Raw genomic sequence first — 17,329 nt, 5'->3', positions numbered from 1 at the left:
TAACCGGCGCGAGAGGCGCGGGCGGCGGCGGCGGGAGCGGCGGCTGCAGAACAGCAGCAGCGGCGGGTACCCTGTGCCCCGCGTCCCTGAGGCGGCCGACTGCGCCACCCCCACTCTCTCACGGCCGGGCGGGACCCGCGCCACCATCCCGGACCTCCGCCGGCCGGTGGCGACCTAACCCCCGCCGCGACTACTCCCGACCCGCCCGCGGAGTTTGCCCGCCGGGTAGGGAGGCCGAGCTTCGGAGCGCACTCCTGCTTTTTTCCCCCATCATCTCCTGGATGTCGCCCCCCGGGTCGTGAGAGAACTTTGCAGCGGGCTGGAGCGCCCTTTGCGGAGCAGCAGACGAAGGGAAGGAAGGAAAGAGGGCCGAGGAAGGGGCTCGGAGGAAGAGTCCAGAGCGGCCGGGCCGGCCGTGCGGGGCGAGTGCGCGCGGGGCGAGTGCGCGCGGGGCGCGGCGCCCTGATGCGCCCCGGGATCGAGGAGCAGCGGGCGGCTGCGGGACTACCCTCCGTGGAGTAGCCCCGCCGGGCCAGGAGGGTTTGTGCAACCGGGGAGAACACCGAGTGTTGGTCGCACGGGGCGTGCCGAGCCGCCTCCCGGCGCGCCCTCCGCACTTTCCCCGCCTCATCGTCATCCCGCGCTCCTCCGCCCGGGCTGAGGCTTCGGAGCGCCGGGCGCGGAGCCTCTGCCGCTCCCCGGAGCCCGCGAGCGCCCGGCTGAAGGCGCTGCCCGGACCCGCAGCGGTCGGTCCTTAACGTCGCCAGGTTTGTTTGTGTGGTGTTAGCCGGGGGCGCCGGGCCACCTGCACCTCACCCGCGGTCGGCGCCGCGGGGAAAACCCGGAGAGGAGGCGGACCGGGGGAAGAGCGAAGAAAAGCAGTCCGCTTGGATTTGTTTGCCCCGGAAGAGTGCCGCGCACGCGGATCGCCGAGAGGAGCGCGGCCAGAATCACCGCGCCCTCACCTCCCCGCCGGGGCGGCCGAGGCCCGCGGGTTGGATCGCAGCCCCCGCGCCCTTTTCTTGGGGGCCGGCGTCACCGCGCAGGTTCTTGGTGCAGCCGGGCCTGGGGCGCCCCGAAATGTGGCCCTGAGCGAGGGAACCCGCAGCGGCGGGAGCAGGAGCAGCCGGGCGCCAAGTGACCGGTGCGCCCCGCCGAGCGCGCCTGCGTGCGTGGCCAGCGCGCTCCCCGCGCTCCTCGTTTCTGCCTGGCTTCTCGGCTAAATTTTCCTCGGCAGGATTAAAGTTGGAAATTGAGCGGAGAATCGAGTTGTCCGGAAACAGAGCTGCGGCCGCCGCCAGAGCGATGTTCCCGCAGAGCCGGCACCCGGTGAGGCGCGGCAGGGTGCTGGTTGGAGGGTCTGGGCTGTGGGATAGGGGGTGGGGTAGGGATGGGCGCTTTTCCCGAGCTGGAGACGGGTCTCTGTTACATTTCTGGAGGACTCCCTAGCCTCTAGGGGTGCAAGGCTGATTAGGTCCCCTCTTGGGCTGGGGAATGAGCTGAAACTCTCAATTTCCCCCCTTTACTATGGACCCCCTCGAAGTTGATGTCTAGACAGGGCGGGTGGGGGCGCCCGGGGAGGCTGGGGTTTCTTTTTCGAAGCGACATCGCCCCCCCCCCCCCCCCCCGCCTCCCTGTGGCGGGTAGGGCGCCCCCACCCCTTTGTTTCTCGTCTCGCCTATTTACATGTCAATGCAGCCCCCGTTCCGGCGCTCCTGGAGATGGCCCCGGCGATTCTGGGAACGGGGAGCGTTAGGGAGTTGTTTTTCTACTCTGATCCTTGGGGTCATTATTGCTCCCTTGGGGGAGGGGGCGGTGTCCTCGATGACAATCTGGCCGGGTGTTCCCCGGCCGCCCGGGAGCCTCTGTCGTTCCAGCCGGGCGACTTGGGCGCACGTAACCGCGACCCGCCCTGAAGCCTGGAAGAAGCTCTGAATCTCTTTGGAGGCTCGAGCACCGGCGAAGGACCACTTCCTGCCTCTGTAAAGTGCGGAGCAAACTCGAGTTCGGGGCTCCGTTTCTTGTCATTTCTAACTATTTTTTATGTCCCACCCACTTCTCCGTTCTCTGACTTACTGTTTTATCTATCTGCCCCCACCCCCGTCCCTCGGTTCCCCTCACTGGTGGCCCCCAGACGCCGCACCAGGCTGCAGGCCAGCCCTTCAAGTTCACTATCCCGGAGTCCCTGGACCGGATTAAAGAGGAATTCCAGTTTCTGCAGGCCCAGTATCACAGGTGCGTGTCCGGCCGCGCTGGGCGAGCAGTAGTCCGGGGGCAGCCCGGTGCCCCTCCTCGCCCTGCCTGGTGGCGGTGGCGGCTGTACTTAGTACTTGCGTCCAGGCGGTGGCGTGTGGAGTCGCAGTTAAGACCTGTCATTCAAGTTACCCCCTTTCCAGGTTCTTCCCGGGCCGCCTCTTCTCTAGTCTCCTCCTCCTACCATTGTTTCCCTTTTGCCCGTTTGCTGCTGTTCCAGGGAGTCTTTTCGAGTATTTAGGAGTTGCATGAGAACCGTCAATATTTGCACTTCGTTTATTTATTTTGCAACAAGCTGAGCTGAAACTTTGGTTCAATCGATGCCCCAGCCCTGGAGTGCAGGTTTAGGGAGGCAGAGCCAATGTTGAAATCGCTCTGCTATACTAAAGGATTGGTTTGTCTGAGGCAAAGTCCATCATGGAAGGCTAGATGCTGGTAGCTGTGCCCATCATTGGTGGTGAAGATGGGGGTGGATATGTGTAGGGTAAAGCTTCCCTGCTTTGGCGTCATTCTTCCTTGGTTTGGGTAGGACAAGGGATTCCAGTCTCATTTATATACATTTCAGGTTAGTCTCTTCACCTGATGAGACCTACTTCAAGAGGTTCATAATGAAAAATGATTTAAAACACCTGTCCATAGTGAATTTTCCAGAAATGTTATTTTCTTTCCTTGTTTCTATGAAGTCTTAGCTGATTAGCGCTAAGAGATAACTGTAATGACAGTTTTTATTTTTGTCCTGCTTGAGAAAAAGCACACAGACACTTGGGTGTGAATTTTCTTCTTTTGTCAGAAGCTTTCTGATTATTGACCTTTTGTCTGCTTCAAGATAATTATCTCTGGAACTTGAGGCATACCTGCCCACTAGTGTTTACCAAGCAAGGAGGACTTCAAAGCACTTTATTGCAGCAGCTACTTAACATATTTTGGCAGGGATTTAAAAACCAAAGGTTTTAAAACGGACCAACAATTGTAGAAGTAACTTTATAAGTACAGTTTTCAAACCTAGAGACTATTTGAGTTGGCAAAGGTAGTACAGTCTATGTCTGAGGCTGAGAATTGTGCAAAGGCCAGATTTTGGTGGAGTCCAAAGGAGCAAACTGGTGTGGGGAAGTAGGAGGGAACAGATGACCAGGAGGAGGAATTGGTCTTCTGGGAAGATCAGAGGTTTTTTCTTGACAGATTCTTCATTCTTGGCATCTGACCAGGTATACACTAAGAAGGAAAATAATAGCTGAATGGATACCCTATACTGTTCACCTTATCCCTTTTCCCTATTAAATGCAAGGACAAAGCTTTTGGATGTTTACCTAGATAGTTTATGGCTTTTCCACATTGGTCTGTGTTTTTACTTGAAGTGCAAATATGTGAGGCAGATGTTAAAACAAGTGACATAATGTTTACATTAAGTTGCATGTTTTGTTTTTGTAGCCTTAAATTGGAATGTGAGAAACTGGCAAGTGAAAAGACAGAAATGCAGAGGCACTATGTGATGGTAGGTATCAAAGATTGTCCTTTTTTCCTTTTTATGTGATATTAGCAAATATGTGTTCTTAACGTTATAAAACATGAGTTAACGAAATGCTTGATTTTTTTCTTTTTGCAGTATTATGAAATGTCTTATGGATTAAACATAGAAATGCATAAACAGGTAAGCTTTAGTTAAATCAAGTTGAAATGAGAAATTAGTGACGTTTCTATAAAACTGGCTTTATCCTCAATAGTGGGAGGATTTGTATGCTGGTTTTCTGCCTTGGTTTCCCTTCCTGTGAATTGGTGACAGTGTTTTGCAGCAAGGGTTGCTTCTTGACAATTACAGAATCTTTAAATGACTAGATGAGAGGTGCTTTGAAAATGTGAACCAACCTGTTTACAAACTGATAGAAATTGAGTCTTGAGTTGACTTTTCCACCTGGATAGATTTATTCTTCTCTGGAAAGATCTGGGTATCCTGTAGCATTCTGGAATTCAGAATAGCTAATGTTTTTTTGCTAGTTTGGAAAGCAGTGTGGTCTTTTGGGGGAAAGAAGGATATTTGGGAGTTCCCTAATCAGGTTAAAAAATGTATGACTAACTATGGGGTTCTCTTTTATGCTTTGGGGTTGCATAAAATGACACTCAAGGTTAGTGGCTTATTAGCAGACATCTTTTTGAAAAATTTCTCAATTGATGCGGATTTGGAGGTGAAAAAGCATTCTTTTATGGCCACAGCATATGTTGGGAGTTGCTTCAGTCCTAGTGGTTTTAAAAGCATGAAAAGATTAGTGACTGGAAAGCTCTAGCTATGACTATGAGTTTGCAAGTTCCCATAAAATTCACACTTATGGCTACTATAATGGTGTATAAAAAGAGTATTGAGCTGGAACAAGGCACTAAGGACCTCATAAGAGAAGAAAAGCTAAATGATTGCTCAGCCCAAAGGACCCTCGATTGAGTAGTCATTGTCTGCCAAAGAAAGCATTAATGGCAGGGTGTAAGTATTCTGGAGATATGCTGACATTCACTTTTTCATCAAGACGCTGGTACAATAAGTCTTTTAGAAATCGATTGCCTCTTAAAAAATTATCATCAGATGAAGTTGCACAGTTGGACACATTTCAAAGTGCAACAATACAATTCTTACTTGATGTATATGTGCTATTTCATCTCAAACCCTTGTTTCATTAAATTAAAGAGCATGGCTGACCGGCTGGGGCACAGTGGAGAAATTGATTAGTTCAGCCTTCAGATCTTCCTTATATTCAAAGACTTTCATTAAGCAAGTGTGTTTCAGAGTTGAATTCTGCTTTTGTAACTCCGCACTCTTTGATTTTTAATTCATCATAGATTTCATAATGTTAAGTTACCGTCTTGTACAGTAGATCTGTTCTCAGATATGTTTTTGGAAAGAGATAGTTAAGTTCAAGGCCTTTCATTAATAATATAATTGGGCCTTTAAAATGCTGATTTTATTCTGATTTGCAAAGTTGGTAGCCTAGATTATGTTGGGCTTGTGCCTTTGTTTTTTGTGTGTTTCAGTGGCTAGTGTCTGATTGAGGCAGTTGTAACTTGTTGATAGTAATTGGGCAAGAAGTTGTATGGTCATTTAAATGAATTATGCAAATAAACTGGGTGAAGAGTTGTAACCTGCCACTTTTTTTGTAAGTTACCCTAAAGGCACATATTTTGCTAACAAATATCGTAGAAGGGTAAGAGGAGACTGAGTTTTTTCTTAAACTCATGAACTCAAAGAATTTAATAACTTCACCAACTCCTTTACAAGGAAGCACCACCTCCGTATGATGTTGTATGCTGGTGCAGGATTTATTGGGGAGGTAAAGGAGGTGTATAATTCTTCTGGGTTCCTGTAGGTTACATGACCTCTTCGTTATCAAGTAGGAAAAAGGAAGAAGGGGTGAAGAGGGTCAGGAGCCCCATGGTGTGAAAATAGGTTTCTAATGAGTTTCTATACTCTATTGGGCATTTGTGGGTGTATATTGTCCATCCATGAGCCAGTATGCATTAATAATATGCTGTGTGTAATTGGCTCAGTAATTTGAAAAATGTGAAAAGCTGAGAGATGCCATGTTCTTCATGGTAGGGTATTAAGTCCCCTGAAATTTAGTTTATACTGTAAATGCTGACAGACCCTTAACTAGAGTGGTGTGCAAAGCAGTGCTATAATTCAGTTTAAAGTGGCCTTACATTTGAAAAACATCCTTCTGAATGTCACACATTAATAATAAGTTCTGAGGAGGCATTTGGTGCAGCTAGTAATCATAATTCTTATTAAAACTGGTGACGTCTGGCCCCCAGGGTGTAGCCAGGCTCAAATTGATGCTTTTTGCCGCCTGATCACCAGCATGGCCTAAGTGCTCATTATATTGTAGAGAGAGCCTTTGGAGCTCTCATTAGATTTGACAGGAATTCTCTCTGGGGGGAAACTGGGCATTAGCGAGACTCCTGACAGGCTGGAATTAGTCCTGCTTTATGGCTTATAACCAAATGCTAGCAAGGCATCATCAAGGGACACAAAAAATTGTCATTTCTGACAACATCTTTGTTACTGAAGAAAAAAAAAAAAACACACAGCGATGGGGAAACTTTCCGTGGAGAGAGCTTTAATGTTAAGATTTGTCTGCACTGTGACTACCGCTCTCTCTCCCCACCTTTCAGCGGGTTTGTCGACAGAGTGAGTTGTAGAGATTTCAGTGTCAGATCTCACCACCGACTTTTCCGTCTGGAAGTTTTAAAGTGGAAGTGCGTCCAAATCGAGAATGGTATAATTGTGGTTTCCTTACTTGGTTTTGTGCCCACGGTCCATGTTTATGTTGTGTCAACACTTCCTGATAAGCCTTCCCCTTACTTTCTCTGTTCCCATTTGTGGCTGGTTACTGAAAAGTCAGCGGACTAGGGATGGTAATGGGTACTTAAATTTGTTATTGTAGCGCTAAGACAGTTTTTTTGTTTTTTTTTTTGTTTTGAGTCTTTTATAGATCTCTGCCTGTCCTTCCTTCTCTCTCCAGGTAGATCATAAATTTTAGGTATATCTCTACAGGAGAGGTGGAGACATCTCATGAAAAATTGAGGCAATTTGATACCACCGAAGTGTTAGGGTGCGTTAGAAAATAGCAGGTTAATGTGAATCTAGTTGTTTTGAGGGCTGTGGCTAGTGTGTTTGGCAGTGTGATCTTTAAAGTTTTGTTTTCTGTCATGTGGTGTGTGGTATTACCTCATTTGATAGTTTTGGAACAAGATTCACTGTAAATACATAAGCCTTATTTATTCTACTTGTGTATCTTTTCAGCGTGCTGATGAAGCCATGCCATAAGTTGTCTTTAGTGGTGTGAATTTATATAGCACTTAACAGTTTTGAAAAGTGATTAGCCCCATCCTGTGATGAGGTATTTTGGGTAGGTGTTTTGATCTGCCTGCAGCTCTGGGCCTGTGTTCAGAGTGTGGGATTTGTCAAGCCCAAGTTTCTGTTGAAGCTGGATTTGGGTCACCTCGTCCCTAGAATTTAGGGCTTCATTCCTTTACCCACCCCGCTGCCATTGGAGGATGAGGCTAGTGATGAAATCACCTTTAGGCCTGTGTGGTGGCCCAGTCTGCCTGGCTGCGTGTCTCTCCTGTTCTCTCGCTCTTTGTGCTGACAGCTTCATGATACACAATCACATCGGGCCTCGGTGCATGTTCTAGGAGTTCGTGAAAATCAGCAGTACTGACTGGTCTGTGGAGGTCACAGCCATGGGTCGGTAGAAAGTTGTAGCCAACCGAGCAATACTGTCTGCAGGTTAAAATATGTCTAAGAACAAAAGAAAATTTGAAACTGTTGTCGGGACTCCTGGTTGAGGCCGAGCTCACAGCCAGCGAGTGTGATCAGTCACTTTGTCTCTCTGTGCCTCTCTTCTTCTGAAGAGCGGGCAGAGTAGGCACTCGGGGCTCTCCAGGGCGGCCAAGAATTTAAAAATAAATGAAAGGACTCGCTCTGGAAGGAAAGAGGTATTCTGCAGTGCTGGTTGTGGGGTGGGGAAGGAGAGGAGAAAGAGAAAAAAACAGATGAGAGCCTAACCAAGCTCCATGTGATGTTGCAGCCAGCGTGGTGTCTCAGACCACGTAAATTTCGGAGTGACAGTGCTTCCACCGTTTTGATATGTGCTTTAAAGTTTCCCTTAAAAAATAAATTGTTCTCTGGTAGTGTTTTAAAAGTGCTTAGGTGGCCCTGTTAAGGGTTCACCTGTGGGTTAATCCCTTAGATGTGACTTACTATTTGTCTGCAAGTCTTACCTTTCTTCCTGCTTTTTAACCATGTGTGTTTTCTGTCTACTGTTCTCACTTTGAGATTTTTTTTTTCTAAGTCCACGTCTCAGAATGGGAAAAGACTAGCTGGAGTACTTGCACTCAGAGTTAAGCTCCGCCAGGTGTTAGTAACCTTGTGATACAGCAGCTGTCATCAAGACTGAAGTGGTCCCCAACTTTACTTCAGTAGCCAGGCCTGCCCTTGATAAGCATCAGTTAAAACAGAGAAAGTTCCCTGTGTATTTAGAACCCACATTTTGAGGCACAAGGTTAGCCTTTGTTTTTTTATTGGCAATCAGGGCGATTCCTCCCTACTTTCTGTCACCCTGCCCGACCCCTTCAACAATCAACTAGTTCACGGTTTCTCTCCAGAGCCTGGACTAGGGTGAGGTGAGGTATGCACTTGCCTTGGGCACAGAATTTAAGGGAGGGTTCACAAAACATAGTCTTTAAGATAAAAATATTTTTAAAATTCAAAATTAATGCCAAAAAACTATGAGGAACCAGGGGTGCCTGGGTGCTTCAATGGTTAAGTGTCTGACTCGATTTCAGTTCAGGTCATGATCTCACGGAACCCCGTGTCAGTCTCGGTGCTGGGCCTGTAGCCTGCTTGATTCTCCCTCTCTCTCCCTCAGCCCCTACCCCTGCAAAACAACAACCCAGAAACAAACTCTGTGAGGAACAAAATATGTGATCTTTATTTAGGATGGCCCTTGGTGTAAAATACAGTTCATTTAGGGGACTTTGATTAGTGACTGGGTGAGTCATTGACTAGTTGCCTGGGCCTCAGTTTCCCTTTCTGTAAATGAGGTTAGACTGGGCAGGTTCTCAAGTATGGCTTCTCTTAGGAGAGGAGAGTCATCCCTCCAGACCTCACCTCCAACCAGTGTTTGAAACCCAGTGCTTGGGTTGTGTATCCATTGAGAAGAGTCTTTGGCCAGAGGGCTTAAGACGTTCCTCTTCTGTGTTTATTAAGAAACACAGAAAGAATCTGTTCCTTTAGCAGATATTTAAGTAAATCATCTTATGTGGTAGTTAAACTAATGATATATTCAGTTTTGGGCTCATGGAACCATTTTAGTTTTCCATAGATTTTGAGTCTTTGCTCTTCTGTTATTAAATATTTGTGGTCTTCAGGAGTGGATTAAATTGGACGAAACTAAGAAACTGACTGGGCTTCTCATAGGCTTGGATTGGCTGGATTGTCCCTACCACCCCCATCCCTGTTGCTTACTGTTACTTCAGATTTTGAAAATTGAGATTTTTTTTAGAACTCTAGTACCTTTAATGCTGAATATTTGGTATAATGATTTTTAATTAAGTTTTAGGCAGTTGTTTCAGAGGGTGGCTAATAACTGACAAGAGTAGGCATTTATAGATAGAAAACAGTCCTCACCAATGGGATTGGTGAGTTTTGCAATATGAAACATGCCATAGTATTGTTCTATGACTGTAGTTGGGTGTTTTGAGTTAGAGTGCATGCCCGAGTGTGTGTGTGTGTGTGTGTGTGTGTGTGTGTGTGTGTGTGTAGGTGTGGGCACTCATGTGGGAGAGCTTTTCTAATTTTTTTCTGAGACGTAGCTTGATCTGAAAAATGAAAAAAATTTACACTGAAATGTTTAACATAAATTAAGATATTCATTTGTTGTTATTCACTTGGCTTAACAAAAAAAGTTTCTAAAATTGTTTGCAAAATGATGATGTTCACAGAATCGTTTAGTTTATAGACCACCCACTTGCCATGCGTTTTATGAAACCAAGAAATGTTGACACAGTGTTATCATACAACCTGTGAATTTGCACAAACCTGTATTTTCATCATTTCACATTTCAATTTTTTTAAGTTTATTTTGAGAGAGAGAGAGAGAGTGAGCATCAAGCGTGAGTAGGCGAGGGGCAGAGAGAGAGAGAGAGAGAGAGAGAGAGAGAATCCCAAGCAGGCTCTGTGCTGTGAGTGTGGAGCCCGACGCCGGGCTCCATGTCACAAACTGTGAGATCATGACCTGAGCCGAAATTAAGTGTTCAACGTTTAACCGACTAGGCCACCTAGGCGCCCCTCACGTTTCAGTTTTTAATCACTACTGAGTTTAATTCTGTTTGCCTGCTTTGAAGCAACATGAAAGCAACTCAGAGCACAATGTTTATAACCTTCCCCCACGCGTTCTCGCACAAGGTATAACAAACAAATCTTGGCTTTTCTGGAAGTGTTATTTGCTGCTTAGATGTTCTTTGACCACAAAACGTTAGCCAAGAAAGGGTAGGGTGAAGGTCATTTTGGATATAAGGAAAAGACTGGGAGGAAAAAACAAACGGAGACTTCCATCCATTGAATTTATTTTTTCATCTGCCAAATAGAGAAAACTGTGAAGTGTGGTGTGTGTATACCACCGTACATGTGGGAGAGGTAGAGTTGTGTGTACAGCTATTTCCTGTGTACTGGTAGATATTCATTAGATTTTCATTATTCACTTGATGAAGTGGAATCAGTTTTTGAGAATGTAAGTATGTTTGAGTTTTGCACGTTCAAATCATATGATTTGTATAGCTGCCGAAATACATGCAGTACTGTATTGGGTTTGGTATTAGTGCTGTTATTGGTCTAACTGGATTATTAGCCAGTGGTATTTTGTGCAACATGTCAGTAAAACGCTTGAAAATGTATCACCAGACTTATACTTACAGATTTATAAGTTATAAATATATTATGTACTAATATATCGTATACATTTGTAATAAGTGGAAATTTTAAGCCGAGGGGTTAAAATACAAGTTCTCATCACATCCTCCATGCCCCCTATTGGCATGTCCTGGGCGGCCTCTGGCATATGTGCACTCTACTTTAGAGACCACCAGCTTACATCCAGACGCTCATGACTCCAGCCCTGGTATTGGGGCATCTTTAACGTAGTGAAGGCAAAACCCCTTTAGGGTCTCTGGGTATGTTGTTATGTCTGTTCTTTCTGATTTTGACTTCTTACTCCAGTAATGGCCTCTTTGCCTGTCACTCACACAGCTTCGTGTGTCTGCCCTGATCACTGTCCTTGGTAGTCTTACCAGGTCAGCTTTGTCCTCCTCTTAACAAGTCCTTTATTCCAGCCAGTGGGTCTCCTCTTCGTGCCTGAAAAAGTGTTGTGTGTTGTTGTGTTTTCTTTATAAAAAGTCCAGGCCTTTTTGTGAAGCTTCACATGGCCTTTCTCAATATCCTTCAAGGTCCAGTTCAAATAACAACACTCATGTGTACTTCAAGGCCTTCCACGACAGCTCCAACAGTGGCCTGTCACACCACTGATTTTTGCTCCAAGTTCTGTAATCATGTTTTTTTCATGTGTGTCTTTTGTTACTCCCAAGGAGGCTGCGGACTGCTTGAAGCTTGCATTCAAGACTTCCCTCCGTACCCTTGCCAGTGGGTTGGACTGAGGGGGCACTTGTTTTGTAGTGTTTAATGTGCTTCCTATGGAGGGTGCTACTTGTAAGCACTGCGGATCCTGAGCCTGTATGAAAATCAGGTAGAAGTTGCTTGGCAAAAAAATCCCACACATTTAAAAAAAATTTCTTTAATGTTTATTTATTTATTTATTTATTTATTTATTTTTAATGTGTATTTACTTTTGAGGGAAAGACAGAGCATGAGCAGGGGAGAGGCAGAGAGAGAGGGAGACAATCTGAAACAGGCTGTAGGCTCTGAACTGTGAGCACAGAGCCTGACGTGGGGCTCTAACCCATGAGCCATGAGATCATGACCTGAGCCAAAGTCGGACACTCAGTTGACTAAGCCACCCAGGCGCCCCCCCAATTTTTAAAAAAATTTTTAAATGTTTATTTATTTTTGAGAGAGAGAGGAAAAAAAACATCCCACATGTTTTTATACACAACATAGCTTTTCCACAACAACTTTGGCCGTTTGTGGACATATTACAATCCTTCAGTAAATCTGTGGAATCCAGATTGAAAACTTGAGCCAAGAGTACGAGTCTGGGTCCTAATGCTGAAATTCAGAATGAAATCTCTTTGAGGCACCTGGGTGGTTCAGTTGGTTAAGCATCCAACTTCGGCTCCGGTCCTGATCTCATAGTCTGTGGGTTTGAGCCCCACGTTGGGGTCTGTGCTGACAGCTCAGAGCCTAGAGTCTGCTTTGGATTCTGTGTCTTCCTCTCCCTGTCCCAGCTCTGCCTGCACTCTCTCTCTCATAAATAAACATAAAAAAAAAAAAAAAAAATGAAGTCTGTTTGATATCACTAGATGTTTTACAGGACTTTAGTTCTCACATAACCACTTTTGCTCAGTTGTTTTTCTTTTGGAAAAGTGATTTATGGTCAGAATATCCAGAGGCTTTTAAAAAAAAATTTTTTTAATGTTTATTTATTTTTGAGAGAGAGAGAGAGAGAGAGACAGAGCACAAGTGGGGGAGGGGCAGAGAGGGAGACACAGAATCTGAAGTAGCCTCCAGGCTCCAGGCTGAACTGTCAGCACAAAGCCCGATGCAGGGCTTGAACTCACAAACTGCATGATCATGACCTATTTGAAGTCAGACACTCAACCCACTGAGCTACTCAGGCGCACATCCAGAGGCTTTGTAGTGGGGAGTTTCATTATAGTGATATATTTGGGTTTGTACTGAAGAAAAGACCGCGAAAACAGAAGTAGTGTGTGGCCAAGGCCTGGGTTTCTGTGTGAACTGAGTGTGTGTGTGCATCTCTGTCCCTGAAGCCCCTGTGTGTCTCTTCAGGATGACCACAGCCCCTAAATAGAGTTGTGGATTAGTTGCTTGTAATGCATTAAGTATAAAGGCATTTAACTTGCCTTAGTTGCCAGATTTAATAATAATGATCATACCCCTTGATGATTTACTTTTGGCCGCTGCATGGTTCCTTCACCCCACCAAACATTTTATTGAGAATTTCCTTTTTTTTTTTTTTTCATGTTTATTTTTGAGAGAGAGAAAGCGAGTGTGCACACAAGTGGGGGAGGGGTAGAGACAGAGGGGTCATGATCCAAAGCGGGTTCTGCGCAGACAGCAGAGAGCCTGATGCAGGGCTCAAACTCATGAAGTTAGATGCTTAACTGAATGAATCATCCAGGTACCCCTGGAGAATTTCAAATATACAGAAAAGAAGAAGGAAATACAGAGTGAACACCCATGCTATCCCCACTTGTATGATGCCAGGAGTCTATAAATTAACATTTTGTGTTATTTGCCTGTTGCATACCTTACAAAGAGCTTTTGCTCCCCTCTCCCCAATAGATAAGCAAATAACTCTGGAAAACTTGGAAGGATTTGTTGGAGGGCCAGGCATTTCTTTAGCTACCTACCCTGTTTTAGACTGGTAGATGAAGAAGGGCTTTTCTCCAGGTACATTTTAAGATTTCCATCTCAACAGGTGTTTACAGCATTTTATAGTACTTTCTCCTGGACTCACCCTTTGTGTTTTGGCCTGGTTGTATTAGGGGGATCCACCATTATATGGTGTTAGGGTGCTTTCTTTTTCAGCTATCACCTGGAAGCAGAGATTTGCACTTAACAGAAAAGCCAGACTCCCTTTCTCCCCAAGCCTTCCTACTTTTTAGTCTTTTGTAATGTACCTTTAAGGTGCCATCAGCATGTTTGCAGTGGGGAATAGTTTGAGCGTCCTTAGGTAGGAAACCAGGAAATAATTGTGCTAAAGGACTCTGATTTTGAACTTTGTATGACTGGAAACTGTCCTATTAGAGAGTTTAAGTTGGCCTCAGAGGCCATGGGTGGTGCAGGGATAAGAAGTGCCAAAAAACAAACCTCTTTGAGGACCCCAGCGTGAGGAGGAGGCTCTCCAAGGCTGGGCCCTCCAGGAGCACAGTCTTTGTCTCTCATAGGCACCTTCTTGATGCCTTGAGCAAACAGCCGGTCAGAGCCTCTTACAAGTAAGGTGACCAGCCAGTGTATTGACACGCACAGACACAATAGAAAACTGCATTAGGAGGCAAGCCGTTGGGATTTGCAGTAAATATATTACAGAACACAAGTGACTTGCCGATACTGCTTGTTTAGCAGTTTGCAAGGGCAATGGCAGTATGGATTTTTGAATTAGAAGGGAAGGGCTGTTCTTTCTCTGTGCGGGAACATCTAGTTGATGGCTGGGGAGAAAATTGATTTAGAGCACAAAATGCAGCCGCCTTTATTTGTGCCATTTGAAAGGCTTCTATGGATTAGTGAGTGAAAATAAAAAGGTTGAGTTCAGTTTAGGAAAGGAGGTCTTAACATTGATCTGCATCTTGGTCTGGAATGGAGAGAAGGAAGGTTGGGCCACCGAGATGGAGGAAGGGTATCCAGTGTCCAAGCAGCCTGCAGCTACAGGTGCCCACTCGGTTCCTAGTTGTCTTTTTCAGCGCTTTGGATTTCAAAAGTCAGCATCTCGGGCTGATTGTTGTAGAGTAAGCTGATTTGGGACATCAGAGTGAGCAGTCATGGCTCCCATCCATTGAGTGCCCATGTACCCTAGGAGCTCTATATAAGTCCTCCCAGCCTCCTTTTGTGTGGTTATTATTCCTGCTTACAAAAGAGAAGGAAGGCTAGTGGGGTGGGGGATGGCAACAGTGCCTACTCCATGTAGGTTAGTTGTCGGGAGTGAGTTTCTCACATGGGAGCAATTACATTGGTGCCTGGCACTTGGACACTTTGAGGGAAGAACACCTGTTCTTGAAATTGATTATCTAAATATATTATTGGTCGCTTTGAAACTATACCCTGTTGTTGGAATTCTAGGCCATGCTCCCATCTTGTTTTTCCAAAGCCCAACAGCTTCCTTCCTCCCTACATCTGAATCATTCACTTCTCATTATTTCCCTCAATTACAAAGGTTTTTTTTTGTTTCCTTCTAAGATCAGAAGAATTTATCTTTAGGCTCAAAAGGAAATGTTTTTGTTTTGTTTTGTTTTGTTTTAAGTCACCCATTGGTAACCTCTGTTGTCTAAGGAATCTAGAGGAATTAAAATGCCTTATTTAGGCTAAGCAGCAAAATGTCTCCTTGCAAGGCAACGGTCTTAAGTATTTAATACAGCTACCATTGAGAATAGAGTTATGTGGAGTTTTTTTGATTTAAGGGGATGGAGAAGAAACAGAGAGGATTTGGTTCATTTTGTGGAAGTGAGTTTTGGGGGAAAAAAAAGGATGAGAGCTTCATTTTTTAAAAATTTTTTTAATGTAGTGTGAAAGTTCATCTCTTAATTGGAAGAGAGATTTTGTCATCCTGAAAAAAAAAAGGGAGGTCAGGATTACCAGGTTCAGTTGTTGCTCGGTTTGAGAAGGAAAAAGTCACCAGCCTTGGTGAGGTATACATACAGACCAGTGTCCTTTCAGCTTGAGTAGACACTTGTCTTATTTTCTCCACGTACTCCTTGGGCTTGGGATTTTTGTGGACTGTCACCTTCATAGCTGCTGCTTATGTGCTGGTATTTGGGGAAGCAGGAAAAAAAAACACATGAGGGGAAATCAGGGCCATTGGGATTAGACACAGTGGAAGATTAGGCTGTTGGCTCTTACTGCCAGGCACGATGCAGTAGAAACTGGACGTCATCATAAGTGTCTGGGATAGAGGAGGGCACTGCTCAAATTGTGTTCCAGTTGTGCCATTACCTGCTCTCACACTTAATTCAAGGCTCGGCCACCTGCTGACATCTGTGTCCTGAGAAGCCCCATGTTGCTATCTCTGTGTTGAGCTTGAGAGAAGCAGTCCTGAAGTCCTGAATATCTGCAGGGGAAGCACGAGGTTCTCCACAACCCATTCAGCCTGCCAGTTGGCCTGGGTTCTGGAGCCTTTTCCATTTGTGAGCCGCTGGCTCTTTTACAGTGCTCGGGCCACGAGCTCCTGCCTGCAGAGCCAGTCTCCTTGCACAGCTACCCAGAAGATTGGAATTGGACCGCTGAAATGTGTCCAGCTTCTGTAGTTTTTAGCTGACCAAAGGCCAGAAGCATACCACTAACTCAAGAGGGGAATTGTTGACTTTTGAATCTCCTAAGAAATCTGTATTCCATAATAGACTTACCCAAGATGCTGTAATATTTGTACATTAACTGAAATACAGAAAGGTGTCACTTTTGACTACATGTTTGGCTTTCTCTAAGGGTACAGAGATTTTTGAGCTAGTTGTTGAATTCTGTATTCATTCTTATTCTTGACTAATGCATCAAATATGGCTTACCCACCTAAAGAGCCCAGACAGATCAATGTCAGTGCACTGATAGAATCTTGCGTAGCTATTGTTTGGTTATTATTTTATCACAAGGTCAGATACCTCCAAAAAGCTGTGATTTTTATTTTTATTTTTTCTGATTAGCTTGTGGAATTACTCTTGTCAGTTTCCTTCCAAGTACTGAAATTGCTCAGGGTTTGTGTGGAATGAATCCCAATTGTTGCTTCTCAAATTAAAACAGTATAAAAGAGAAGGAGCTTTTGAGTAGACTTTGCACTGTGAGAATATTGGTATTGACACCATTTATAATTTGGAGTATAGTTTGAAGACCAGATTCTACTGTTTGTCGCATACTGGTTAATATGGCTGTAAAGAGGAGATGAATGTGGCTACTTTTCCAAGTCTATTACTCAGGAGGACTGTAAATTTGATTGGCTGTTACAATTCTAGCAGAATCATTCGATTTGAGAGCAATAGAAAGATAAGATATCCAATTACCCAAATGATTTGCAGGGTTAGCCAACGTTGTCATGGAGACACGAGTTGGAACAAATTAAATTTTAAGCAATAAAATAATCTTAAAGCCCGTCTGGGAACAAGAAAATTTGGCAGTGGCACTTACCTGAATTGAATCTTAGCTTGACACGATGTTGTTTGACATTGATATACTGTGGGGGCCTAAACTTATATATGGTGCAACATTACCTTAAAAAAGGAGCTCTGCCAAACCAGTGAAGCGGGGAGGGGGTGGGAGGGGTGGGTATTAGTATAAAGTCAGGATATTAATGTTTATTCCATGGCCTAAATGATAATTAGGGTCTGCGTTCCCAGAAATATTTTGTATTTAAGGATTGAAATGCCTTAATAATGATTAAGCAGCATTAATTGGACACTTGGAAAAAGAAAGATTTATTTCATAGCAGCATGCAGTTTCTGGAACTACTGCTGTTCCCTCTTTGTGTGTGTGTGCTCGCAGATGTAATAGAAATCGTGTGGATGTCTTTTGGTGGGGGTGGAGGTGTAAGTATGCATATATTTGCATGTACAAACAAGGAGATTTTGGCACATGCCCCTGCACTGCAGAGGATTCTCCGTATTCGTTAAAATTTCTACTTTGCAGTGCCGCGTGCAGACTGGA

At 44.9% G+C, this 17,329-nt stretch overlaps 1 protein-coding gene across 4 annotated transcripts in view; it reads left to right on the top strand.

The window, feature by feature from the left end:
* The first annotated feature begins 435 nt into the window (after positions 1-435).
* Positions 436-17,329, top strand: part of TLE1 (TLE family member 1, transcriptional corepressor) — a 90,470-nt gene continuing 73,576 nt past the window's right edge. For all 4 annotated transcript variants that reach the window (XM_042912385.1, XM_042912383.1, XM_042912382.1 and 1 more), the window contains exons 1-4: positions 436-1,329; positions 2,135-2,235; positions 3,682-3,745; positions 3,857-3,901. In XM_042912385.1, coding sequence (XP_042768319.1) covers positions 1,306-1,329; positions 2,135-2,235; positions 3,682-3,745; positions 3,857-3,901 — 234 coding nt within the window. In that variant the 5' untranslated portion in view covers positions 436-1,305. The remainder of the gene's footprint in view (positions 1,330-2,134; positions 2,236-3,681; positions 3,746-3,856; positions 3,902-17,329) is intronic.

The sequence above is a fragment of the Panthera leo genome, chromosome D4 (assembly GCF_018350215.1).
Source record: "Panthera leo isolate Ple1 chromosome D4, P.leo_Ple1_pat1.1, whole genome shotgun sequence".
Taxonomy (NCBI): domain Eukaryota; kingdom Metazoa; phylum Chordata; class Mammalia; order Carnivora; family Felidae; genus Panthera; species Panthera leo.
Note: the sequence above shows the minus strand (reverse complement) of the source record. Positions and strands in the feature narration are given on the sequence as shown.